This window comes from Sebastes umbrosus, chromosome 22 (assembly GCF_015220745.1).
Source record: "Sebastes umbrosus isolate fSebUmb1 chromosome 22, fSebUmb1.pri, whole genome shotgun sequence".
Lineage (NCBI taxonomy): Eukaryota > Metazoa > Chordata > Actinopteri > Perciformes > Sebastidae > Sebastes > Sebastes umbrosus.
Window position 1 is genome coordinate 16457022 of NC_051290.1, and position 27815 is coordinate 16484836.

General features: G+C 43.1%; 2 protein-coding genes across 3 annotated transcripts; one reads left to right on the forward strand and one right to left on the reverse strand.

Moving 5' to 3' along the window:
* The first annotated feature begins 15543 nt into the window (after window positions 1–15543).
* LOC119481684 lies at window positions 15544–17018 on the forward strand. The gene is made up of 4 exons (XM_037758821.1): window positions 15544–15644; window positions 15778–15852; window positions 15954–16077; window positions 16178–17018. Exons 1-4 carry the CDS (start codon window positions 15581–15583, stop codon window positions 16992–16994), a joined length of 1080 nt encoding a protein of 359 aa, XP_037614749.1. The 5' UTR covers window positions 15544–15580; the 3' UTR covers window positions 16995–17018.
* Window positions 17019–24932: 7914 nt separating this feature from the next.
* LOC119481683 lies at window positions 24933–27813 on the reverse strand. 2 transcript variants are annotated; one of them, XM_037758820.1, is made up of 4 exons: window positions 26793–27813; window positions 26585–26659; window positions 26360–26483; window positions 24933–26259 (listed from the first exon to the last, which is right to left on the reverse strand). In XM_037758820.1, exons 1-4 carry the CDS (start codon window positions 26854–26856, stop codon window positions 25443–25445), a joined length of 1080 nt encoding a protein of 359 aa, XP_037614748.1. In that variant the 5' UTR covers window positions 26857–27813; the 3' UTR covers window positions 24933–25442. The 2 variants fall into 2 exon arrangements, 1 of the variants encoding a protein (XP_037614748.1); XR_005205245.1 differs by having other exon boundaries at window positions 24933–26483; window positions 26581–26659.
* Window positions 27814–27815: the final 2 nt, after the last annotated feature.

A 27815-nucleotide genomic window follows, 5' to 3' on the forward strand; every position in this document is an offset into this window, starting at 1 on the left:
TGCAGTTGTGGGGGCTGCAGTTGTTGGAGCTGCAGTTGTGGAGGCTTCAGTTGTTGGGGCTGCAGTTGTTGGGGCTGCAGTTGTGGGGGCCGCAGTTGTTGGGGCCGCAGTTGTTGGGGCTGCCGTTGTGGGAGCTGCAGTTGTTGGAGCTGTAGTTATTGGGGCCGCTGTTGTTGGGGCTGCAGTTGTGGGGGCTGCAGTTGTTGGAGCTGCAGTTGTGGGGGCTGCAGTTGTGGGAGCCGCAGTTGTGGGAGCCGCATTTGTTGGGGCTGCAGTTGTTGGGGCTGCAGTTGTGGAAGCTGCATTTGTGGGGGCTGCAGTTGTTGTAGCTGCAGTTGTTGGGGCTGCAGTTGTGGGAGCTACAGTTGTGGGGGCTGCAGTTGTGGGAGCTACAGTCGTTGGGGCTGCAGTTGTGGGGAAAACAGTTGTTGGGGCTGCAGTTGTGGGAGCTGCAGTTGTTGGGGCTGCAGTTGTGGGGGCCGCAGTTGTTGGGGCTGCAGTGGTGGGAGCTGCAGTTGTGGGAGCGGCAGTTGTTGGGGCTGCAGTTGTGGGAGCTGCAGTTGTGGGGGCTGCAGTTGTGGGGGCTGCAGTGGTGTGAGAGGCAGTTGTTGGAGCTGCAGTTGTTGGGGCTGCAGTTGTCGGGGCTGCAGTTGTGGGGGCTGCAGTTGTTGAGGGTGCAGTTGTTGGAGCTGCAGTTGTGGGGGCTGCAGTTGTTGGAGCTGCAGTTGTGGAGGCTTCAGTTGTTGGGGCTGCAGTTGTTGGGGCTGCAGTTGTGGGGGCCGCAGTTGTTGGGGCCGCAGTTGTTGGGGCTGCCGTTGTGGGAGCTGCAGTTGTGGGAGCTGTAGTTATTGGGGCCGCAGTTGTTGGGGCTGCAGTTGTGGGGGCTGCAGTTGTTGGAGCTGCAGTTGTGGGGGCTGCAGTTGTGGGAGCCGCAGTTGTGGGAGCCGCAGTTGTTGGGGCCGCAGTTGTTGGGGCTGCAGTTGTTGGGGATGCAGTTGTGGGAGCTGCATTTGTGGGGGCTGCAGTTGTTGGAGCTGCAGTTGTTGTGGCTGCAGTTGTGGGAGCTATAGTTGTTGGGGCTGCAGTGGTGGGAGCTACAGTCGTTGGGGCTGCAGTTGTGGGGATCGCAGTTGTTGGGGCTGCAGTTGTGGGAGCTGCAGTTGTTGGGGCTTCAGTTGTGGGGGCTGCAGTTGTTGGGGGTGCAGTTGTTAGAGCTGCAGTTGTGGGTGCCGCAGTTGTGGGGGCTGCAGTTGTTGGAGCTGCAGTTGTGGGGGCTGCAGTTGTGGGAGCCGCAGTTGTGGGAGCCGCAGTTGTTGGGGCCGCAGTTGTGGGGGCTGCAGTTGTTGGGGCCGTAGTTGTTGGGGCCGTAGTTGTTGGAGCTGCAGTTGTGGGGGCTGCAGTTGTTGGAGCTGCAGTTGTGGAGGCTTCAGTTGTTGGGGCTGCAGTTGTTGGGGCTGCAGTTGTGGGGGCCGCAGTTGTTGGGGCCGCAGTTGTTAGGGCTGCCGTTGTGGGAGCTGCACTTGTTGGAGCTGTAGTTATTGGGGCCGCAGTTGTTGGGGCTGCAGTTGTGGGGGCTGCAGTTGTTGGAGCTGCAGTTGTGGGGGCTGCAGTTGTGGGAGCCGCAGTTGTGGGAGCCGCATTTGTTGGGGCCGCAGTTGTTGGGGCTGCAGTTGTTGGGGCTGCAGTTGTTGGAGCTGCAGTTGTGGGGGCTGCAGTTGTGGGAGCCGCAGTTGTTGGGGCCGCAGTTGTTGGGGCTGCAGTTGTTGGGGCTGCAGTTGTGGGAGCTACAGTTGTTGGGGCTGCAGTTGTGGGGGCCGCAGTTGTTGGGGCTGCAGTGGTGGGAGCTGCAGTTGTGGGAGCGGCAGTTGTTAGGGCTGCAGTTGTGGGAGCTGCAGTTGTGGGGGCTGCAGTTGTGGGGGCTACAGTTGTGGGGGCTGCAGTTGTGGGAGCTGCAGTTGTGGGTGTTGCAGTTGTGGGGGCTGCAGTTGTGGGGGCTGCAGTTGTGGGAGCTGCAGTTGTTGGGGCTGCAGTTGTGGGGGCTACAGTTGTTGGGGGTGCAGTTGTTGGAGCTGCAGTTGTGGGGGCCGCAGTTGTATGGGCTGCAGTTGTGGGGACCACAGTTGTTGGGGCTGCAGTGGTGGGAGCTGCAGTTGTGGGAGCGGCAGTGGTGGGAGCGGCAGTTGTTGGGGCTGCAGTTGTGGGAGCTGCAGTTGTTGGGGCTGCAGTTGTGGGAGCCGCAGTTGTGGGGGCTGCAGTGGTGGGAGAGGCAGTTGTTGGAGCTGCAGTTGTTGGGGCTGCAGTTGTGGGGGCTGCAGTTGTTGTGGCTGCAGTTGTTGGGGCTGCAGTTGTGGGAGCTGCAGTTGTTGGGGCTGCAGTTGTGGGGGCTTCAGTTGTTGGGGCTGCAGTTGTGGGAGCTGCAGTTGTGGGAGCGGCAGTTGTTGGGGCTGCAGTTGTGGGGGCCACAGTTGTTGGGGCTGCAGTGGTGGGAGCTGCAGTTGTGGGAGCGGCAGTGGTGGGAGCGGCAGTTGTTGGGGCTGCAGTTGTGGGAGCTGCAGTTGTTGGGGCTGCAGTTGTGGGAGCTGCAGTTGTCGGAGCTGCAGTTGTGGGGGCTGCAGTTGTTGGGGCTGCAGTTGTTGGGGCTGCAGTTGTGGGAGCTACAGTTGTTGGGGCTGCAGTTGTGGGGATCGCAGTTGTTGGGGCTGCAGTTGTGGGAGAGGCAGTTGTTGGAGCTGCAGTTGTTGAGGCTGCAGTTGTGGGGGCTGCAGTTATTGGTGCTGCAGTTGTGGGGGCTGCAGTTGTGGGGGCTGCAGTTGTTGGGGCTGCAGTTGTGGGGGCTGCAGTTGTTGGGGGTGCAGTTGTTGGAGCTGCAGTTGTGGGGGCCGCAGTTGTTGGGGCTGCTGTTGTTGGGGCTTCAGTTGTGGGGGCTGCAGTTGTTGGAGCTGCAGTTGTGGGGGCTGCAGTTGTGGGAGCCGCAGTTGTGGGAGCCGCAGTTGTTGGGGCCGCCGTTGTTGGGGCTGCAGTTGTTGGAGCTGCAGTTGTGGGAGCTACAGTTGTTGGGGCTGCAGTTGTGGGGGCCGCAGTTGTTGGGGCTGCAGTGGTGGGAGCTGCAGTTGTGGGAGCGGCAGTTGTTGGGGCTGCAGTTGTGGGAGCTGCAGTTGTGGGGGCTACAGTTGTGGGGGCTGCAGTTGTGGGAGCTGCAGTTGTGGGGGCTGCAGTTGTGGGGGCTGCAGTTGTTGGGGCTGCAGTTGTGGGAGCTGCAGTTGTTGGGGCTGCAGTTGTGGGGGCTACAGTTGTTGGGGGTGCAGTTGTTGGAGCTGCAGTTGTGGGGGCCGCAGTTGTTGGGGCTGCAGTTGTGGGGGCCACAGTTGTTGGGGCTGCAGTGGTGGGAGCTGCAGTTGTGGGAGCGGCAGTGGTGGGAGCGGCAGTTGTTGGGGCTGCAGTTGTGGGAGCTGCAGTTGTTGGTTCTGCAGTTGTGGGAGCCGCAGTTGTGGGGGCTGCAGTGGTGGGAGAGGCAGTTGTTGGAGCTGCAGTTGTTGGGGCTGCAGTTGTGGGGGCTGCAGTTGTTGGGGCTGCAGTTGTTGGGGCTGCAATTGTGGGAGCTGCAGTTGTTGGGGCTGCAGTTGTTGGGGCTGCAGTTGTTGGGGCTGCAGTTGTGGGAGCTGCAGTTGTAGGAGCGGCAGTTGTTGGGGCTGCAGTTGTGGGGGCCACAGTTGTTGGGGCTGCAGTGGTGGGAGCTGCAGTTGTTGGGGCTGCAGTTGTGGGAGCTGCAGTTGTCGGGACTGCAGTTGTGGGAGCTGCAGTTGTTGGGGCTGCAGTTGTGGGGGCTGCAGTTGTGGGAGCTGCAGTTGTCGGGGCTGCAGTTGTGGGAGCTGCAGTTGTGGGGGCTGCAGTGGTGGGAGAGGCAGTTGTTGGAGCTGCAGTTGTTGAGGCTGCAGTTGTGGGGGCTGCAGTTATTGGGGCTGCAGTTGTTGGGGCTGCAGTTGTGGGGGCTGCAGTTGTTGGGGCTGCAGTTGTTGGGGCTGTAGTTGTGGGAGCTGCAGTTGTTGGGGCTGCAGTTGTGGGGGCTGCAGTTGTTGGGGCTGCAGTTGTTGGGGCTGCAGTTGTGGGAGCTACAGTTGTTGGGGCTGCAGTTGTGGGGATCGCAGTTGTTGGGGCTGCAGTTGTGGGAGCTGCAGTTGTTGGGGCTGCAGTTGTGGGGGCCGCAGTTGTTGGGGCTACAGTGGTGGGAGCTGCAGTTGTGGGAGCGGCAGTTGTTGGGGCTGCAGTTGTGGGAGCTGCAGTTGTGGGGGCTGCAGTTGTGGGGGCTGCAGTGGTGGGATTAGCAGTTGTGGGAGAGGCAGTTGTTGGGGCTGCAGTTGTGGGAGCCGCAGTTGTTTGAGCTGCAGTTGTGGGGGCTGCAGTTGTGGGGGCCTCAGTTGTCGGGGCCGCAGTGGTGGTAGCTGCAGTTGTGGGAGCGGTAGTTGTTGGGGCTGCAGTTGTTGGGGCTGCAGTTGTTGGAGCTGCAGTTGTTGGGGCTGCAGTAGTGGGAGCTGCAGTTGTTGGGGCCGCAGTTGTTGGGGCTGCAGTTGTGGGGGCTGCAGTTGTGATAGCTGCAGTTATTGGGGCTGCAGTTGTTGGAGCTGCAGTTGTGGGAGCTGCAGTTGTTGGTGTTGCAGTTTTGGGAGCTGTAGCTAAAAAGTAAAAAAAGAAAGGTTTAACAAAACACAGGTTACTTTTTACCTTCATTAACCAATCGTTATCTAAAGATGATACTTTACTCTTATGTGTCTTTATAAGAAATATAGGATGAGGTGCAGACAAGAATTCCAACTTAACTTAATGTTGTGTTTTACCCTCCACCTTTTAGATCAATTTCTATCAAGAACCTTCAAAGCCAATTGGTTTAACATCACTTACCAGCTTACCTATTATAATCAGGAAAATTGATATGATCCGTCCGACACCCATCCTGGTTTTCCTTTGATTTTAGAAATTCAAACAATACAGACACTTACTCACAGAAACAGCATGTCAAAACATTTTGCACTGCAGTTACTAATGACTAGAATTATTACTTTTTAAGTAGCACACAGTATCCAATCTGCAAATGACAGTATTCACTATAGTAGTATGTTTAGTCTTTATATCTCAAAGAATACAAAACATCCAAAGGGAGAGGATTTGATATATAATACAGTATGTGTACACCTCATAGTAATCCAGTTGGAGACTAAGGCAGGAAAAGCCAACACTAGGATAAGCAGTGATTCATGGAGAGATCTATGTCTGGTCAGCTAACATTACTGCCAAGCAGCTGAAATATAGAGTGATTTTGTGGTTTTAGCTGACGTGTGGTGCCTCACTGTTTTGAGCGAGGCTTGTTCATGTCTATTTAGAGCGAGCACAAGTGGGAGCCCGAGCAACAGGACGCTGACTTTCGTTGACTTAACAGCCACAGGTGTCGCTGTTAACAAGCAATTTCTGATTCTTATAAACAGTCCCTTTAAATGTTTCTTTGAATAGAAAGAAATCATCCACTACTGCCATCTAACTGTTGATGGTGGGGTGGAGACTTGTGATTTAACAGTGACACGATACAAAAAAGCGCATCAATCACATATATCACATTTTTATTGTTTTTATACTTATACTTATTTTATACCTATTTCTAAAACCTGAGTTTTAATAATAGGATGCTAGTGTATTTGTTTCTAAAACAGTGCAAAATTTTACCATGCTGCGGAAAGATAGGGCAGGCTACATGTGCCGTGTAAATGGAGATGGAAAAAAATAAATATATAGTTCTTCCGATTGGGGGAAAACTAGAATAACAGATAAAGAAAAACTTACAACAGGATTTCACAACATATGAAGAAAATAATCTTAATTTGACAATCACTTATTATCACTTTAAATATGTGATCCATCCATCTGCAACCGCTTATCCCGTTGGGGGTCGCGGGGGGCTGGAGCCGATCCCAGCCGACATTGGGCGAAGGCGGGGTACACCCTGGACAGGTCGCCAGTCCATCGCAGGGCTGACACATAGAGACAGACAACCATTCACCCTCACATTCACACCTACGGGCAATTTAGAGTCAACAATTAACCTAACCTGCATGTCTTTGGACTGTGGGAGGAAACCGGAGTACCCGGAGAAAACCCACGCTAACACGGGGAGAACATGCAAACTCCACACAGAAGGGCCGCAAGCCGGATTTGAACCTGCGACCCTCTAGCTGTGAGGCGCCAGTGCTAACCACTGCACCACTGTGCAGCCTAAATATGTGATAATATGTGAAATTTAGAATGAAACAGACATGCATGAACATTTCTTGAAGTTAGAACAGAGGTTAATGGGTTTGTTGGCAACAGTTTGTTGGCTCAGTATAGTGGTAATACTCCTTTCTTTTGTCTATACTTCCTCTTCTTTTTTGTTTCCTGGTGCATTCCTTCTGAATGTTGAAAGGACATTGTGTGACACCAAGCTAAGTTAGGACAAACAAATAAATATAGATTTCTTGTAACATTGTAATGGAGCGTGGAAAAATACAAGAAAAAATGTATATATGTATGTGTGTATATATATATGTATATATACCATATATACATATATATATTCAAACTCATTAAACTATTGTATATGATATTTGGAGTTATCATAGTAAATATAAAAATGGATGATATAATACATTTAAACAAAACAGTAATATTCATATGGACACATAAAAAGAAAAGCATCTTAGCTTTATTTCCTAATATTCTTCTGAGTAAGTGTCAATTTGTGACATCAAAATATTCCAGCATGAATTCACTATTTTTTAATAAATTGTGAATATCTACATGTACTTTTCTTCCAACCTCAATGTCAATAGAAAAAAACGATTTTTATAATGACTATTTGCAGCACATTGCTGTAATAAAGACAAGTAAACTTCAGCTGCTTATACTGGGTTTCTGCAGGGTTCACCACATTAAATATAAGACTTTTTAAGACCTTTTAATACCACATAATGTACTTTAATAGCCTACCTGTTTCATGATTATACTGGCCAAGTATGGTATTAATATGGGAAACCAATAGGGAGGATATAGCCTAAAATTATGTATCATCACATTTTTTCAGTACTTCCCAGCAGTATATAAGAATAATTATTAATGATATAATTAATTAAATCAAAGCGACCTGGACCTGGATAAGCAGCATAAAATGGATTGATGAATTAACCAACGTAAAATGCTGAATTTACTTACATTTATAGAAGTTTTTGCTTAAATTGACATGTCTGATGGTGCTGACTGAAACTCCTAAAAAAAACGTTTAACCTGCCTCCTGAGCACACAATCCACTTTCGCAACAATCCCACTTTTAGTTCATAAGTCTGTGATATCTCCTGACAGCATTATATATATACTTAAATTGTACTTACCCAAAATGACCCAAAATTATGAATTCCTCTTTTATATCTGCTTTCAATGTTTTAAACTATTTCAGTATCTTTTTATCCAGTCCAGTTCACATCTGTGATGTTGCAAACCTGTCACCATATGTGACAGTCTGCATCTATTAAGGCCTTTATACAGCAACAGAATGAAGGCTAATGACATGACTCATAGGTGACTTTTTCAGAAATGTTGGTACACCTTGACATGGAACAAAAATCATTCACAGGATGCAGAATATCTGCTGTCAGTTTCTTGGCTCAGTATCATGGCATACTCCCTTCTTTAGAAATAAGTTGCTGGTTCATTCCACCGATGTGAGTGTTGAAGGAAGTTCAACCAATGTGACAGTATGTTAGGACAAACAAATAAATGTAGATTTCTAGTGACGTGGTAATAGAGTGGGAAGAATTACAAGAAAAGAAAAGAATAATAATTGCATATTGAAACATACTGAATAAATATTGTATATGATATTTGTAATTATCAGACTAAATATGTAAATAGATGATACAATACAGCTAAAGAACAAAACAATACTATTTATATTGACACATCAAAAGAAAAGCATCTCAGTTGTATTTTCTCATATTCTTCTGAAGTGTCAATTTGTAATATGTTCCAGTATGAAATCACTATATTAAATAACTTGTGAATATGTAGTTGTTATTCTTTTCCAACGTTAATGTCAATAGAAACGGCAGCTGCTTATACCGGGTTTCTGTAGGGTTCACCATGTTAAATGTAAGACTTTTAAAGACATTTTAATGTGTAATGTACTTTAAAGGAACAGTGTGTAACATGTCAGGGGATCTATGAGCAGAAATGGAATATAATATTCAAAAATATGTTTTCATTAGTTTATACCTGAAACTAAGAATCGTTGTTTGCGTTAGATTAGAATGAGCCCTTCATATCATGGCTCTGCCATGTTTCTACTGTAGCCCAGAACAGACAAACCAAAAACACTAGCTCTAGTGAGAGCCTTTCACATTTTTACTTTACCTGAAGGCCACTGTAGATCTCTGACATGCTTGTGAAACTGCAGTAACGTGAGCCGTAAAGTGCAAAACAGTGGTACTGATAGCCATCTGACTTCCGTTGCTCCTAAAATTGTGTTATTATGGTAAGGACGGCCTCTGAGCGAGGCAAACGCCTTACCATGGTTTTGCTCTCAGTGGCTCACGTTACCGCAGTCTTGAAAGGGAGGAGTGAGCGGAATCCTGCACACTGTACCTTTAATACCTGCTATATGATTAGTCATTATCCGTAACCGCTTATCCCATTCAGGGTCGTGGGGGGGATGGAGCTGATGCCAGCTGACATTGGGCGAAGGCGGTGTACACTCTGGACAGGTCGCCAGACTATCACAGGGCTGACACATTGAGACAGACAAGGCTAATGTGTTTGCTAGTCTGTGGTAATTGTTCAAACATAACATTTTAACATCAACCTTCATTAAACTATCGTAGACAAAGATGCCCACAAGATAGACACATTTTCAATGGCAGTTTATGAAAATGGAATGTTTTGTTCTTGGCTATAATATGGCAAAACTCATCTTTACATCTAGAAACAATACAATAGTGTCCCCCCTTTTGTTTTCTTCTGTGCTGTGCCTCCTCAGTCTCCATTTTTCACTGTCTCTACTGTTGTATCTGTAGAACTCAGCCGAGCCAACCAACCTCGTGACGTAACAGGCTAGAGTACTGCAACATGGTGGAGCTCCTGCCGCGAAAGATAAAACGGAGCTTTTTTTTGTTTTAAATGCTGACATTTGTCATGTTTAGTAAATCAGCTTAATTTGGTTGACTGCTTCATGTCAACTTTAAAAATGCACTTACCCAAAATAAAAAGATTTAAGATCTAAAGTTTAAATTCCCCCTTTCTATCTGCTTTCGATGTTTTTAACTATTTCAGTGTCTTTTAATTTAGTCTGGATCACATCTGTAATATTGCAAACATTTCACCTTATGTGACGGTACACATCAATTAAGTCCTTTATATTGGAATGGAATGAAGGCTAATTACGTGACTTACACATGTGTCACACCTTCGTGAGGAACAATAAACAATGAAAGGATGAAGAATTTCATGTGTCAATCTGTCAGTTTCATGGCTTAGTATCATGGCATACTCCCTTCTCTTGTCATGGGAAACAAGTTGCAGGTACATTCCACTTAAGGCCCTGTTCAGACCAGGTGGACAGCTTTAAGTACGTTTGTTCACACCTGACATTAGAATGCGTCTCCACATGCGTCATGAGTGGCTGCTTGTGATCCAATCTCATTCCCCCGCTCTACATGCAAATAAACACATAGTAAACACACGGTCAATATAGCAGCCGTTGTGACGTGATATTACATGAATGTCCGTATTAATATCCTACATATTTGTGAATTCTGGTACATTGTATTTGCACTGCTGCTTTTGCCAGACAACAGCGGGGCACATAGCTCCAGACAGCCGGGGAGGAGAGAGAACAGGCGGATGGGCGGGCGGACGGATGGACAGACGGACTATCGGGTGTCAGCTCCGTGCAAAGCAACGGAACAAAAACACAGACACATCTCCGACAATATGATAATAATGCACTTTGCATGACTAGTCTGATAGTCTGTAGATATGTAGCCTACAAAAAAAGATATATTACAATAAAATACAGTTGTACCGACAGGATACAGTAGAGCACAGAGGCCGTTTCCATGCCGACAAGTGCTTGTGTCTGCCTGTTTATTCACCTGAGGAGCGCAGTGATCCCGCTGATCCCAGTGGGACATCAGTTGAGTAGGCGGTCCTTAATGTGGCCCAGAACACATTCACGTACACACTGCTAAAAGAATGTAGCCATATGTGGCACAGACCACCTCTAAATGTGGTCTGAAAGATCGGTTCTCAATATGTCCTCAATGCGTCTTGATTGTATTCACACCTGTACTTTTAGAGCTGTCCACTTGTGATCCAATGACTGAGGACAAATGTTAATACCAGGTCTGAAAAGGCCTATGTGAGTGTTGAAAGAAGTTCCACCAATGTGACAGTAAGTTAGGACAAACAAATAAATGTAGATTTTTAGTGACGTGGTAGTGGGGAAGAAACACAAGAAAAGAAAAAAAAATTGTATATTGAAACATACTGAATAAATATTGTATATGATATTTGGATTTATCAGAGTAAATATGTAAATAGATGATACAATACAATTAAAGTACAAAACAATACTGTTTATATTGACACATCAAAAGAAAAGCATCTCAGCTTCATTTCCTCATATTATTCTAAACAAGTGTCAATTTGTGATATGTTTCAGTATGAAATCACTATTTTTGATAATTGTGAATATGTATTCTCCTTCCAACCTCAGTGTAAAAAAACAACAGAATTTTTAAATGGACAATTGCAGCATATTGTTTTAATAAAGACAAGTAAACTGCAGCTGCCTGCACAGGATTTCTGGGCTCACCATGTTAAATTAAGGACTATTTTTAGACATATTTAATACTACAAAATGTACTTTAATATATGTTTCAGTATTATACTGGCAGAAGTATGAATGTATGATGGAAAATGAATAGGGAGGATACAGCCTTGAATTATGTTTTATTATATCACACTTTCTCAGTACTACCCAGTAGTATATAACAATAATTCTTAATGATATATTAATTAAATTAACACCCCCATTTCAAGAAATGGATTGATGGATTAACTAATGTAAAATGATAAGTTTATTGAAGCTTTTGCTTAAATTGACGCTTGCCCATTATGAGTGAGCTTCCTAGCTACAGTAGTAGCAACAGTGTTTGCTCCTGGTCTGATGGTGCTGACTGAAACTCCAAAAAAAGGATTAAATGGTTTTGTTAAAGCACAATCCACTGTGGCAACAATCTCACTTTTATAAGTGTGACATCTCCTGACAGCATTATTAATACACCTAAAAATGTGCTTACCCAAAATAAAAAGATATAAGATGAAAAGTTAGAAATTCCCCCTTTATGTCTGCTTTCAGTGTTTTAAACTATATCAGTGTCTTTTAATCGGCCCTTTTCACAGCAACCATTTTGACATGTCATTGCAAGGTGAACACGGGTGTAACTAGAAGACCACCGCCAAGGCAGGTTTCATGTACGTCGCCACCAGAATCAAATGGATTGTTCATTGTGCCACACCCCACCCCTCCAAAAAATTTCATTCAGATCCATCGCAGATTTTTGAAGTTATCCTCCAAACGGACAAACCAACAAACAAACCAACCAACAAACCAACAAACCAACGCTGGTGAAAACACAACCTCCTTCCCAGGTCTTCGGCCTTGACGGAGGTAATTAATTACATCAATTATGGCCCTGTTATTGTGCATGCTCACTGTGTTGTATTGTCGCTGTGTCACCTGTGTTTACCCTGCAATGACATGTCAACATGGCTTCTGTGAAAAGGCCTATTCAGTCCAAACCTTTCACCTTATGTGACAGTTCACATCTATTAAGGTCTTGATGTGAATGTAGGCTAATGACGTGACTCATAGATGATAACTTTTTCAGAAATGTTGGTACACCTTAACATGGAACAAAAACCAGTCACAGGATACAGAATTTCAGCTGTCAATCTGTCAGTTTCTTGGTTCAGTATCATGGCATACTCCCTTCTTTTGTCATGAGAAACAAGTTGCTGCATTCACACTCACATTCACACCTACGAGCAATTTAGAGTCAACAACAACCCGCATGTCTTTGAAATGTGGGAGGAAGCTAGAGAACAAGGAGAAGACCCACGCTAACACGGGGAGAACATGCAAACCACACAGAAGGGAGGCGACAGTGCTAAACACTGCACCATCGTGCAGCCCAGTTTTCTGACCTGCTTTTTATTTTTTTTCTATAGGCACAATTGAATCAGCTAAAGGTTTAAAGGTTATTCATCTTAATATTAGGGGCCTTGTTTCAAAAATGATCTCCTCAGAGCTTAGGCCACTCTTTACAGACCCAATATTATCACAATATCTGAAAAATGACTAAAATCCCAGATGATGAATTTAAAATTGACAATTCTGTTCAGTATAGAGCTGATAGGGCTACTAGAAGAGGTGGGCTGGCAACATACGTTTCTGTAAATCTTGTTTCTGAGCCTCTAGTCGGATACAATTTGACTACACAAAGTGTATTTTGTCAACTATTAATTCTCGAGAGGCATAATGAAATGATAATCTTGGGTGACTTCAATAGTAGCTGGCTTCATCGTTCCTCCTCACACCCGATTCGACCGTTATCAGGCCATTAAATGGGCATTATCAGTCGCTATAAACACCATAGATGTGGGTCAGTAGGGGCCTACTACGTTGTGAAAGTGAAATTTAAAAGCAACACGTTCTAACATGTTGTAAAACTGCATGAAAGGTTACGTTTTGAACTCAAAATAAGTACGTCATCCCTGAGCTCCACCCCTTATGTAGATTCACTCTGTCTATACTAAAGCGCCTGACTTCTGCTTCTGCTCCTGTCATAATTACTATGGTGGCTAGAGGTCGCTGTCGTGTTCTTTTATACCTTCTTTCATTGATCTATTATGTGAATAGATGATAAAACCTATTAGTGTGTGTAGTAGGCCCCTATTGACCAACATCTACGGGGCTTATAGTGACCTATTCAATAGCCTGACAACAGTCTAATCAGCTGCTCCTTTTTTGGGCCAGGGACCCCTTACAGGGGAGAAAACACAGATTAAGCCAAATGCTTACTACCATTTGAAATCTTAGATGCCATTGGAATTATTTGTATTCTAAAACTTTTCAACCTAAATACTTCAGACATGGTGATAAACAGAAACACATTTCAATTTGAATCATGTTAAGATAAGATCAGTTTATCCTTTATTAGTCCCACAGCGGGGAAATTTGCAAGGTTATTGAATGCTAATCCCACTTATATACTTTTAAACAAAGGGGGATTTTATTCAAATTGTATTAGGACTCAACTTGACAGCCTGCATTTGTTAATAATTATTGACTAATCTCTATTGTTTGTACTGATGCTAACAACTTATTTTTAATCAATTATCACAGTACATCGATGTGTTCAGTATTTTATCTCCATAAATAATAAAACTCACGGGTGCATTTTTTTAATCAATGTTTCAAGGTTTTTGATATAGTGGATCACTACCTCCTCCTTAATAAGCTCTATTCTACTGGTTTAACTCAAAATGCTCTCCTCCGGTTTAATGCCTATCTCCATAATGTGGTCTTTCAAAGTTCTCTGTTTATTTAATTGTTGAAAATGGTGTTCCACAAGGCTCCACCTTTGGACCACTTATTTTTTTCCATTTTGATTAACGACTTACCTCAAATATGTTCTGTCATGAAACTCTGATATAATACAAATCCAGAATTCAATTTTAAGTTGGTCCAAAACTGGTTAAATTGAACACATTTTTACAGAATAAGATTAAATCCTGCAGCATAGTGTTTGGTACACAACGCAGTTGTTCATATCCCTTTGATTTGCATATTTGTATAAATGGATTCATTCAAATATCTTGGACTTTGGATCGACAATGAACTTTCCTTTAAGCCCCACATCATTTTTTATGCCTCAGAGTCAGAGGCATTATGTTTTCAGGTTGTCCGTTCGTTTCCATTCTGGAGGGAATTTCTTCAAAGTTGGTACAAACATCCACCTGGACTCAAGGATAAACTGATTAGATTTTGGTGGTCAAAGGTCAAAGTCACTGTGACCTCACAAAACACATTTTTGGCCATAACTCAAGAATTCATATGTTAATTATGAGAATTTCCTTCTATCTGCTTTCGATGTTTTAAACTATTTTAGTGTGTTTTAATTGGCCTTTTTCACAGCTCCTGTCATGCAAATTCATTTGAATATCCTTTATACACTGGCAGTGGAGCAAGCGAAACTTTAAGATCAGGTTTGTCTGGTTCTACTTTAAAGTTTATTATTAGGATACATAGCTTTTATTTTCAGTGACAGTGATTTGTTGTTTTTGCATTGCACTTCCTCGTGATCATCTGTCAATCAAAAGTGTTGTTGATCCTATGACGTTCGTATTGATTCATGGCAGATTGGTTTTGTGTTGTATTTTCAAACCTGCACAAAGAAAATTCTGCTGACCAAAGAAACACCCAACTTGAGATGATGAGCTCAGCTAAAAACCTGTATATAATGTTAGTAGTAATAGAATGGTACGTTTGCGCGTGCATGTGAAATGCGCGTGCATGTGCGTGCATGTGCGTGCGTGTGTGTGTGCGTGCGTGTAATTTGGCTGTGTGTGTGTGTGTGTGTGTGTGTGTGTGTGTGTGTGTGGGGAAGCACGTGCACACTGGTGACCCTGGTGATCTTGTTGGTAACCCTAGGGCTGTTGTTAATTATTGGTAACTGACCAAGGGTGTCTGATGTAGGTGTTATCAGTTGCTCCAAAACAAAAGAAGACCCCATCCTGTGGATCCAGATTCAGTTAAAAAATACAGTTGTATCCCAATATGTGTCTTTATGACAGTACCATTTAAAAGTTCAAACAAACCCCTGGCTCCTGTGACCAAATGTTTTTTGCCTGTTTGCTTTTGCCTCAGAAGACCCATACTGATGATCCTGATTCAGATAAAAAAAGTCAGTTGGATCCCTAAGGTGTTATCAGTTGCTCCATAACAAAAGAAGACCCCCTCCTGTGGAGCCTGATTCAGTTAAAAAAAAAAAAAGTCAGTTGTATCTAAGAGGTGCCTTTTATTACAGTACCCATAACAGATCAAACAAACCCTAGGCTGCTGTGGTCAAAAATGTTTATGTCTTTTGATGATGTGGTGGTTGCTACTGTTTGCAGGCTATATCAACATGGAGCCTGTAACCATATGTTTGGGATGTCATTAACTTCACCTTCATAGTAGGTGTGTTTTACCTACTCTTACTGTATATATAGTCACCATTCAGCTGAGGTAGGGTTTACCAAACTTCATCACCTTTTTGAAGAGGACGCTTTCTCCTAACGCATTTCTTGCATTTTCACATCTCGGGGTAATTTCTACCAATGGTGTCTTTTCCCTGTAAGTATACCCATTTTTTTATCTACCACAGTTATTTTTTCTTCCAATAATACCTGTTTGTTTTTTATAGTAAAATGTTGTTCTTAACAGTTTTATTTGTTAGGTTACATGGCCAGTGGTAGCAACCGCCACGACAGAGGTATTGAAAACTTTCAACCTGGTGATAATGAAGGTATTTAATTCATTATACTTGTTTTGTATTTTCTTCATTATATAGAACTATTTTTTTTTATTTTGTTTTAGACTAAGTGTATGTTGTTTTTATTTATTTTTGTTCTGTTGTTTTTTTTTTTTTTTACATCTAGTGCCTTCAACCAGCTACTGGGGAACACCTTTTCAGCGGAGGGGGATCTTACAACCCCTAAACCAACTTTCAAAAGGTATGTACATGATAAAATGTAGATGTTAAAATAATACTTTGATGATTAATACATATGATTATTATACCTAAATACTAAAGTGTTTGTGTGTGTGTGTCTAGAAGAAGATTCGGACTTTGAGGAACCAAAGAGCAGGCTTAAAAGACCAAATAGACTTCAATCGGGCCCTGTAAAAAAGAGGCAAAAGGAAGAGAAGGGGCGCCATAGGGTTCAAGTGCATACAAGGTATGTATAAGATTACGGTATTCTATCTGTATCTACGATTATTTATTTTTTTATGTATGTACTAAGTTTTTTTTTTTTTTCTCCTAATGTCATGCATCAGACCGGTAATTAATGAGGGCAACATTGACTCAACATTGGATGCAGTTGTGTTGGCTTCGGTTACCGAGACGATTCGACGTGAAGAGGCAGAGGACGTGTGTGCTGTCGTGGATCAATTGAAGTCGTTATTAGCAGCGCAGAGACAGCCGACCGCAAAGCTTGTGACAGATATTTCTCAAGAAGAAGAGGACATTCAGCAGGGTGAGCGGGAACCATACAGTGAATGGGGGGAGAATTTGAGTGTACCATGTGGTTATCCTAAGCTGGATTGTTTTGATTCACTTGTTGATTTTGAGGAGAAAACCTCTGACACACTCCCTGCAACACAAACGTGTGTGGGGGAGGATAATGAACAGCCTGGTTCTTCAGAACAATTAGAATTACTCGTCTGGAGCGACCTCGAGGATATGTTGCTATCCTCACAACGACAGGCAATTCATCCTGATCAATTACGTACACAAAGTGTGGTTGACTGTTGTGTCACTGAGGATTTGTCATTAGGGGGTGGGGTTGATATTGGCAACCGATTTGATAAATTCGAATGCATGGTGAACAGTAAATTAGCAGAAATACAGAGGGATAACAAAGAACAATATGAGTCTTTGAATAGTAAAATAGCCGAATTAGAAAAACAAAACAACAACTTATTAAATACTGTTCTGGCTGAGTGTAAATCAGATCTATTATATAGAGGTATTCTGACTTCTGACATCTGTGCCCTGCATGCAGCCAGTGGAGAACTGGTTAGAATCCAGAATAATATGGTTACGGGTCTATCACATATATCAAACATCCTAAAAAGCAGGTCTTCATCATAGTGCTCAAATATTAGCTGATAACATGTCACCTCCTAGAAAAATTTTCAAATATAGTGATGACGCTGGTCGTAACGCTGCTAATGATGATGATGTTAATGAAGTTGATAGTGATGAAATCTCTCATGTCCCTCATACTGTCGAAGAATATATTACCCATAGTGACCAAAATGCAATGGGCCATGGGCTACCACAATTACCCTGTGTAAAATACAATACTGAAACTATCAGAAAGTGGGGTGTATTCACCAATGCTAGGCTTGATTCTATTTTAGCTGATTTGTCTACTATTATTCCCTCTGTAAATATTCCGCTTTCTGATGCTGCTGCTGCTGCTGCTGTTGCTGTTGCTTCTACTTCTGCTTCTGCTGCAGAGACATTTGACATTGTGTCTGTCTGCCATGATTATAATAATGCTTTGATCACAGTTAATGATAGTGTTGATAATCATGATGACGATGGTCGTAACGCAACCAATGATGATAATGTCAATGAAGTAGACAGTGATGATGAAATCTCTCATATCACGCACACTGTCGAACAATATAATGCCGTTAGTGACCAATATGCAATGATACATGGTTTACCACAATTATCCGGTGTAAAATACAATACCAAAACTATCAGAAAGTGGGGTGAATTTACCAATGCGAGGCTTGATTCTATTTTAAGTGATTTGTCTACTGTTGTTCCTACTGTAAATGCTCTGGTTTCTGGTGCTGATACTGCTGTTGCTGCGGCTACAGAGACATTTGACACTGTGTCTGCCTGCAATGACGATAATAATGCTTTGATCAGTGCTAATGTTGATAATCATGATGTGAGCAGTGCTACTGCTTTGAATAACGAACACCATGGCTTTGTGGGCTGTAATGGCGAAGCTTCTCAACGTGTAGACAGTCTTAGCAGATGCGTACAGGATGGGGCGGGTAGAGTTGTAGAAAACACCCGTGCCCCTGTTAGAGATATACAAATTAGAAACATACCCGAATTTAATGCCTCTGAATTGCGTCAGCGTGTTGATTTTAGGGATATTAATCTTGATAATCCCGAGCAGGTACCTAATCGAGTTAGAGAGAGACTGTCTGGTGTGATTGAGAGAGCCTTAGAGGATTCCCCACCCCCCAGTGTTTTAAATGTCATCTGAGGGGCCCATCACTGGCTAGCGATGTACAAGCCGTCTTAAACGCAGATAATGAATACAATGTGGATTTGTTCATGGAGGAAATATCACAGGTCTTACAAAGCAATGATGATTCTATGACGGATGATGAACTGGAGTTTATTGTTACAGTTGCTAGGGATAGTCGTGGTGGATCACATCGTCTGAGATTGGGTCAAGTTTCCTATGAGGAAATTTTGGCCAAAAAAGGTCGACATCTGTACAATCCTGACAACATGGGGGACAACAATCTATGTTTTTCTATCTGTCTTGCACATTTTGTTAACAATGCTATGGCTGGAGATGAAAAATTGGAATATGCAAAACAGCTGTACACTGCAGTCGGTTTTGATCACATGCACAAAGTGTCGTTCTCCGATGTCACCAAATTTGAGAAACACCTAGACATGAAAATAATAGTCTTCCATCATGGCTCTGCGCGTAAACGCTTGCAGTGTTTCCAAACATGCGACGCACCACACAAGCGTACAGTCTGGTTATACTTACACAATGACCACTACTATCTGATTGAAAACCAGACAGGGTTTTTCGGGGCTTCATATGTGTGTGAGTATTGCTATGATACGTATGAAAGGCCTCTGTACCACAACTGTAAGCATAGCTGCAATGTTTGTTTTACACAGGAGTGTCATACGTACCAAGGTCGCACGTTAAAGTGCCCTGACTGTAAACGCATATGTAAATCACAATTCTGTTTCAAGCAACACAAAGTACCTGAAGTAAAACACAAAGTTATACCATGTACAGCATTAAAATACTGTGAGGCATGTGGAAAAACATACAAGCTTGGTAAAAAAAAAAATGCACAAATGTGCACCCCTTGTCTGTTCACACTGTGGTGAACAAAGATTGGAAAGCAGTGTGCCACACGAGTGCTTTATCCAACCAATCGAGAAGGGTGATCCACAGAGAAAGTACATCTTGTTTGATTTTGAGACACGTTTTCACGATGGCAAACACGAGGCAAATTTTGTGTGTTCAATGGATATTGATGGAAACAAGTTTTGTTTCAACACATTAAAATGCGTGGATGCATTTGTGAAACGGTACAGACAGCCCAAATACAAGGGGTATACGTTCATTGCGTATAACGCATCAGGCTTTGACAACTACATTCTGCTTGAGTACTTTGTCAAACAAAGGATTACGCCTATGGTGACGATGAGAGGTAGCAGGGTCATTCTGATGTACGACCATACATACCAACAGAGGTGGATTGATTCGTTCAGTTTCTTACCCATGAGACTGGCCAAAACACCTGCTGCTTTGGGGTTTGAGGATTTGGAGAAAGGCTATTTTCCCCACAAATTTAACACTAGAGAAAATGAGCACTACAAAGGCTCATACCCCGACCCATCTCAATATGGGTACGAAACCATGTGTGAAAATGAGAAAACCTCGTTCATGCAATGGTATGACACAGTCCGAAATGAAACTTTTGATTTTCAAGCTGAGATTCGTCGCTACTGTGTTAATGATGTGGAGGTGTTGCGCCGGGCATGCACCATTTATCGTGAAACATTTCTCGAATGTACACAGCTTGACCCGTTTTCGTTTACCACTCTACCCTCCAGTTGTATGGGTGTATTCAAAACACTGTTCCTCCCCAGAGACACTGTAGCCCTCACATATGAAGGTGCATACACCAAACAGAATAAGACATATTTAGATGTGTCTATGCAGTGGCTTGAATATGTGGCCCATACAGAAAACATTGAGATGCAACATGCACTCAATCGTGGTGAACAGCAATTTGGCCCATACTTTGTGGATGGGTACAATCCTGCTACAAACACCTGCTATGAGTTTGCAGGATGTTTTTTTCACGGCTGTGTCAAATGCCATGTACCGGGAGATTTAAATCCGGTCACTCAAGTCTCCTATGGTGAGCTATACCGGGCTTTCAATGAAAAAATAAACAAGTTGGAAACACTACATGGCCTTCGCTCTGTAGTGATGTGGGAGTGTGAATGGGGGTTGTTGGCAAAATCAAACTCTGTAGTACAAACATTTCTGACCACATACAAAAAACCGGAACGACTCGATCCCAGGCAGGCTCTCTTTGGTGGGCGTACAAATGCCATGAAACTGTACCACATTGTGGAAAATGATGAAAAGATCAGGTACTACGATTTCACAAGTCTGTATCCCACAGTTCAGGCAAAGAAACTGTACCCGGTTGGACATCCCCAGGTTATCCATAGGGACTTTGATTCCATCGATAATTATTTTGGGTTTGTAAAGTGTACGGTGCTCCCGCCAAGAGGTTTGTTCCACCCAGTCTTGCCCTATAGGTGTCAAAACAAGCTCATGTTCCCGCTGTGCAGCAAGTGTGCTGAAAGTTTGAACCAAACATCTGATTGTGCGCATAGTGACAGTGACAGACAGCTGTCAGGTGTGTGGGTCTCGTTTGAGCTTCAGAAAGCGGTAGAAAAGGGTTACCAGATTGTCAGCATTGATGAAGTGTGGCATTTTCCCAACAATACAGACACATTGTTTAAGGGGTATGTGAAAACGTTTCTGAAATGTAAACAATATTATCAACACTATGTGAAATAGCTTTTGAAGCGTTTTCAATAACATTCTTGACAAAAAATGTCTTTCCACAATTTGAAGGACCGCTCACCACAAGGCTAAACGGATGCTGTAGTCTGCCATCAAAACCCTGGTCCAATCTAGTATCCATAAGGCAGAGTGGTGTAATCCTGAAACACTCTACGCTTATTGTACACCACCTGAACCTTCTTAAAAACTGTCTCGTTTTTCAGATGAAAGTTCTTTTTATCGCGTTTGATGGTTTCAGATACAGTCATCACACTTGTCCCCGTGTTCTGATTGGCCACAAATGCGTGTACTAGACCGGATAATGACGTGTGTGTAACCACATTGGCATTGTTTGCGTTTAATGTTATGCCTTTGCATTTTACCGTCGTCTTGCCGTGTCTCGTGCGATATGAGTAGCACTTTGGACCCCCCGACACAAAATCTGTGATGAAGTCTTCCTCGGGGGTTCCACACACATTACCATCGTTTATCTCATCTGTCAAGTCCCCCAGATAGGGACCTAGGGGAGGGACCCAGTCACCTGGCTGCGATGTAAAAACAACACTATCAGTGTCACAATACAACACGCGCTGCTGCAGTTTGTCAAGGAGGTCATACAACATAAGCCTAGCGTGAGCAGTCGTCATAGCACCAACAAAGACATTGACGTCTTTTATTCGGGAACCCCTACTGTCCGCATGGCGCCACTGTACCATAGCCACGTCATCTGATATGAAGCAGAATTGCTTCACATCGTAATGGTCACTGAACATCAGTTGTGTAAACCTGGATGGGTCAGTGATCAATTCGCATGATGGCATGTTGTTCCTCATGCTAAATCTGCCCCACAAAGAGTTTAGGAGTAACTTATTACAACTCCTGACAGCTTTGTTGACACGGATTTTGTTAGCATCCAGTTTAATGCCCTCTTTTTCAAAATAGTCATCAATGTACTTCTTTTGTTCATCAGGTGTTTTGACATGCCCTGGGTAGCCAGAAGCCTCTTGTTTACATTTCAGAAACGTTTTCACATACCCCTTAAACAATGTGTCTGTATTGTTGGGAAAATGCCACACTTCATCAATGCTGACAATCTGGTAACCCTTTTCTACCGCTTTCTGAAGCTCAAACGAGACCCACACACCTGACAGCTGTCTGTCACTGTCACTATGCGCACAATCAGATGTTTGGTTCAAACTTTCAGCACACTTGCTGCACAGCGGGAACATGAGCTTGTTTTGACACCTATAGGGCAAGACTGGGTGGAACAAACCTCTTGGCGGGAGCACCGTACACTTTACAAACCCAAAATAATTATCGATGGAATCAAAGTCCCTATGGATAACCTGGGGATGTCCAACCGGGTACAGTTTCTTTGCCTGAACTGTGGGATACAGACTTGTGAAATCGTAGTACCTGATCTTTTCATCATTTTCCACAATGTGGTACAGTTTCATGGCATTTGTACGCCCACCAAAGAGAGCCTGCCTGGGATCGAGTCGTTCCGGTTTTTTGTATGTGGTCAGAAATGTTTGTACTACAGAGTTTGATTTTGCCAACAACCCCCATTCACACTCCCACATCACTACAGAGCGAAGGCCATGTAGTGTTTCCAACTTGTTTATTTTTTCATTGAAAGCCCGGTATAGCTCACCATAGGAGACTTGAGTGACCGGATTTAAATCTCCCGGTACATGGCATTTGACACAGCCGTGAAAAAAACATCCTGCAAACTCATAGCAGGTGTTTGTAGCAGGATTGTACCCATCCACAAAGTATGGGCCAAATTGCTGTTCACCACGATTGAGTGCATGTTGCATCTCAATGTTTTCTGTATGGGCCACATATTCAAGCTACTGCATAGACACATCTAAATATGTCTTATTCTGTTTGGTGTATGCACCTTCATATGTGAGGGCTACAGTGTCTCTGGGGAGGAACAGTGTTTTGAATACACCCATACAACTGGAGGGTAGAGTGGTAAACGAAAACGGGTCAAGCTGTGTACATTCGAGAAATGTTTCACGATAAATGGTGCATGCCCGGCGCAACACCTCCACATCATTAACACAGTAGCGACGAATCTCAGCTTGAAAATCAAAAGTTTCATTTCGGACTGTGTCATACCATTGCATGAACGAGGTTTTCTCATTTTCACACATGGTTTCGTACCCATATTGAGATGGGTCGGGGTATGAGCCTTTGTAGTGCTCATTTTCTCTAGTGTTAAATTTGTGGGGAAAATAGCCTTTCTCCAAATCCTCAAACCCCAAAGCAGCAGGTGTTTTGGCCAGTCTCATGGGTAAGAAACTGAACGAATCAATCCACCTCTGTTGGTATGTATGGTCGTACATCAGAATGACCCTGCTACCTCTCATCGTCACCATAGGCGTAATCCTTTGTTTGACAAAGTACTCAAGCAGAATGTAGTTGTCAAAGCCTGATGCGTTATACGCAATGAACGTATACCCCTTGTATTTGGGCTGTCTGTACCGTTTCACAAATGCATCCACGCATTTTAATGTGTTGAAACAAAACTTGTTTCCATCAATATCCATTGAACACACAAAATTTGCCTCGTGTTTGCCATCGTGAAAACGTGTCTCAAAATCAAACAAGATGTACTTTCTCTGTGGATCACCCTTCTCGATTGGTTGGATAAAGCACTCGTGTGGCACACTGCTTTCCAATCTTTGTTCACCACAGTGTGAACAGACAAGGGGTGCACATTTGTGCATTTTTTTTTTTACCAAGCTTGTATGTTTTTCCACATGCCTCACAGTATTTTAATGCTGTACATGGTATAACTTTGTGTTTTACTTCAGGTACTTTGTGTTGCTTGAAACAGAATTGTGATTTACATATGCGTTTACAGTCAGGGCACTTTAACGTGCGACCTTGGTACGTATGACACTCCTGTGTAAAACAAACATTGCAGCTATGCTTACAGTTGTGGTACAGAGGCCTTTCATACGTATCATAGCAATACTCACACACATATGAAGCCCCGAAAAACCCTGTCTGGTTTTCAATCAGATAGTAGTGGTCATTGTGTAAGTATAACCAGACTGTACGCTTGTGTGGTGCGTCGCATGTTTGGAAACACTGCAAGCGTTTACGCGCAGAGCCATGATGGAAGACTATTATTTTCATGTCTAGGTGTTTCTCAAATTTGGTGACATCGGAGAACGACACTTTGTGCATGTGATCAAAACCGACTGCAGTGTACAGCTGTTTTGCATATTCCAATTTTTCATCTCCAGCCATAGCATTGTTAACAAAATGTGCAAGACAGATAGAAAAACATAGATTGTTGTCCCCCATGTTGTCAGGATTGTACAGATGTCGACCTTTTTTGGCCAAAATTTCCTCATAGGAAACTTGACCCAATCTCAGACGATGTGAACCACCACGACTATCCCTAGCAACTGTAACAATAAACTCCAATTCATCATCCGTCATAGAATCATCATTGTTTTGTAAGACCTGTGATATTTCCTCCATGAACAAATCCACATTGTATTCATTATCTGCGTTTAAGACGGCTTGTACATCGCTAGCCAGTGATGGGCCCCTCAAAATGACATTTAAAACACTGGGGGGTGGGGAATCCTCTAAGGCTCTCTCAATCACACCAGACAGTCTCTCTCTAACTAATCTAATTAGGTACCTGCTCGGGATTATCAAGATTAATATCCCTAAAATCAACACGCTGACGCAATTCAGAGGCATTAAATTCGGATATGTTTCTAATTTGTATATCTCTAACAGGGGCACGGGTGTTTTCTACAACTCTACCCGCCCCATCCTGTACGCATCTGCTAAGACTGTCTACACGTTGAGAAGCTTCGCCATTACAGCCCACAAAGCCATGGTGTTCGTTATTCAAAGCAGTAGCACTGCTCACATCATGATTATCAACATTAGCACTGATCAAAGCATTATTATCGTCATTGCAGGCAGACACAGTGTCAAATGTCTCTGTAGCCGCAGCAACAGCAGTATCAGCACCAGAAACCAGAGCATTTATAGTAGGAACAACAGTAGACAAATCACTTAAAATAGAATCAAGCCTCGCATTGGTAAATTCACCCCACTTTCTGATAGTTTTGGTATTGTATTTTACACCGGATAATTGTGGTAAACCATGTATCATTGCATATTGGTCACTAACGGCATTATATTGTTCGACAGTGTGCGTAATATGAGAGATTTCATCATCACTGTCTACTTCATTGACATTATCATCATTGGTTGCGTTACGACCATCGTCATCATGATTATCAACACTATCATTAACTGTGATCAAAGCATTATTATAATCATGGCAGACAGACACAATGTCAAATGTCTCTGCAGCAGAAGCAGAAGTAGAAGCAACAGCAACAGCAGCAGCAGCAGCAGCATCAGAAAGCGGAATATTTACAGAGGGAATAATAGTAGACAAATCAGCTAAAATAGAATCAAGCCTAGCATTGGTGAATACACCCCACTTTCTGATAGTTTCAGTATTGTATTTTACACAGGGTAATTGTGGTAGCCCATGGCCCATTGCATTTTGGTCACTATGGGTAATATATTCTTCGACAGTATGAGGGACATGAGAGATTTCATCACTATCAACTTCATTAACATCATCATCATTAGCAGCGTTACGACCAGCGTCATCACTATATTTGAAAATTTTTCTAGGAGGTGACATGTTATCAGCTAATATTTGAGCACTATGATGAAGACCTGCTTTTTAGGATGTTTGATATATGTGATAGACCCGTAACCATATTATTCTGGATTCTAACCAGTTCTCCACTGGCTGCATGCAGGGCACAGATGTCAGAAGTCAGAATACCTCTATATAATAGATCTGATTTACACTCAGCCAGAACAGTATTTAATAAGTTGTTGTTTTGTTTTTCTAATTCGGCTATTTTACTATTCAAAGACTCATATTGTTCTTTGTTATCCCTCTGTATTTCTGCTAATTTACTGTTCACCATGCATTCGAATTTATCAAATCGGTTGCCAATATCAACCCCACCCCCTAATGACAAATCCTCAGTGACACAACAGTCAACCACACTTTGTGTACGTAATTGATCAGGATGAATTGCCTGTCGTTGTGAGGATAGCAACATATCCTCGAGGTCGCTCCAGACGAGTAATTCTAATTGTTCTGAAGAACCAGGCTGTTCATTATCCTCCCCCACACACGTTTGTGTTGCAGGGAGTGTGTCAGAGGTTTTCTCCTCAAAATCAACAAGTGAATCAAAACAATCCAGCTTAGGATAACCACATGGTACACTCAAATTCTCCCCCCATTCACTGTATGGTTCCCGCTCACCCTGCTGAATGTCCTCTTCTTCTTGAGAAATATCTGTCACAAGCTTTGCGGTCGGCTGTCTCTGCGCTGCTAATAACGACTTCAATTGATCCACGACAGCACACACGTCCTCTGCCTCTTCACGTCGAATCGTCTCGGTAACCGAAGCCAACACAACTGCATCCAATGTTGAGTCAATGTTGCCCTCATTAATTACCGGTCTGATGCATGACATTAGGAGAAAAAAAAAAAAAACTTAGTACATACATAAAAAAATAAATAATCGTAGATACAGATAGAATACCGTAATCTTATACATACCTTGTATGCACTTGAACCCTATGGCGCCCCTTCTCTTCCTTTTGCCTCTTTTTTACAGGGCCCGATTGAAGTCTATTTGGTCTTTTAAGCCTGCTCTTTGGTTCCTCAAAGTCCGAATCTTCTTCTAGACACACACACACAAACACTTTAGTATTTAGGTATAATAATCATATGTATTAATCATCAAAGTATTATTTTAACATCTACATTTTATCATGTACATACCTTTTGAAAGTTGGTTTAGGGGTTGTAAGATCCCCCTCCGCTGAAAAGGTGTTCCCCAGTAGCTGGTTGAAGGCACTAGATGTAAAAAAAAAAAAAAACAACAGAACAAAAATAAATAAAAACAACATACACTTAGTCTAAAACAAAATAAAAAAAAATAGTTCTATATAATGAAGAAAATACAAAACAAGTATAATGAATTAAATACCTTCATTATCACCAGGTTGAAAGTTTTCAATACCTCTGTCGTGGCGGTTGCTACCACTGGCCATGTAACCTAACAAATAAAACTGTTAAGAACAACATTTTTACTATAAAAAACAAACAGGTATTATTGGAAGAAAAAATAACTGTGGTAGATAAAAAAATGGGTATACTTACAGGGGAAAGACGCCATTGGTAGAAATTACCCCGAGATGTGAAAATGCAAGAAATGCGTTAGGAGAAAGCGTCCTCTTCAAAAAGGTGATGAAGTTTGGTAAACCCTACCTCAGCTGAATGGTGACTATATATACAGTAAGAGTAGGTAAAACACACCTACTATGAAGGTGGAGTTAATGACATCCCAAACATATGGTTACAGGCTCCATGTTGATATAGCCTGCAAACAGTAGCAACCACCACATCATCAAAAGACATAAACATTTTTGACCACAGCAGCCTAGGGTTTGTTTGATCTGTTATGGGTACTGTAATAAAAGGCACCTCTTAGATACAACTGACTTTTTTTTTTTTTAACTGAATCAGGCTCCACAGGAGGGGGTCTTCTTTTGTTATGGAGCAACTGATAACACCTTAGGGATCCAACTGACTTTTTTTATCTGAATCAGGATCATCAGTATGGGTCTTCTGAGGCAAAAGCAAACAGGCAAAAAACATTTGGTCACAGGAGCCAGGGGTTTGTTTGAACTTTTAAATGGTACTGTCATAAAGACACATATTGGGATACAACTGTATTTTTTAACTGAATCTGGATCCACAGGATGGGGTCTTCTTTTGTTTTGGAGCAACTGATAACACCTACATCAGACACCCTTGGTCAGTTACCAATAATTAACAACAGCCCTAGGGTTACCAACAAGATCACCAGGGTCACCAGTGTGCACGTGCTTCCCCACACACACACACACACACACACAGCCAAATTACACGCACGCACACACACACGCACGCACATGCACGCACGTGCACGCGCATTTCACATGCACGCGCAAACGTACCATTCTATTAC

What these genes read in the sequence shown, in the direction of transcription:
- LOC119481684 (XM_037758821.1), top strand. Translation starts at nt 15,581, where the DNA reads ATGGCCAGTGGTAGCAACCGCCACGACAGAGGTATTGAAAACTTTCAA. An exon ending in TCAACCTGGTGATAATGAAG is followed by an intron (nt 15,645 to 15,777) that starts GTATTTAATTCA and finishes TTTTACATCTAG; the next exon opens with TGCCTTCAACCAGCTACTGG. An exon ending in CCTAAACCAACTTTCAAAAG is followed by an intron (nt 15,853 to 15,953) that starts GTATGTACATGA and finishes GTGTGTGTCTAG; the next exon opens with AAGAAGATTCGGACTTTGAG.
- LOC119481683 (XM_037758820.1), bottom strand. Translation starts at nt 26,856, where the DNA reads ATGGCCAGTGGTAGCAACCGCCACGACAGAGGTATTGAAAACTTTCAA. An exon ending in TCAACCTGGTGATAATGAAG is followed by an intron (nt 26,660 to 26,792) that starts GTATTTAATTCA and finishes TTTTACATCTAG; the next exon opens with TGCCTTCAACCAGCTACTGG. An exon ending in AGGGTTCAAGTGCATACAAG is followed by an intron (nt 26,260 to 26,359) that starts GTATGTATAAGA and finishes GTCATGCATCAG; the next exon opens with ACCGGTAATTAATGAGGGCA.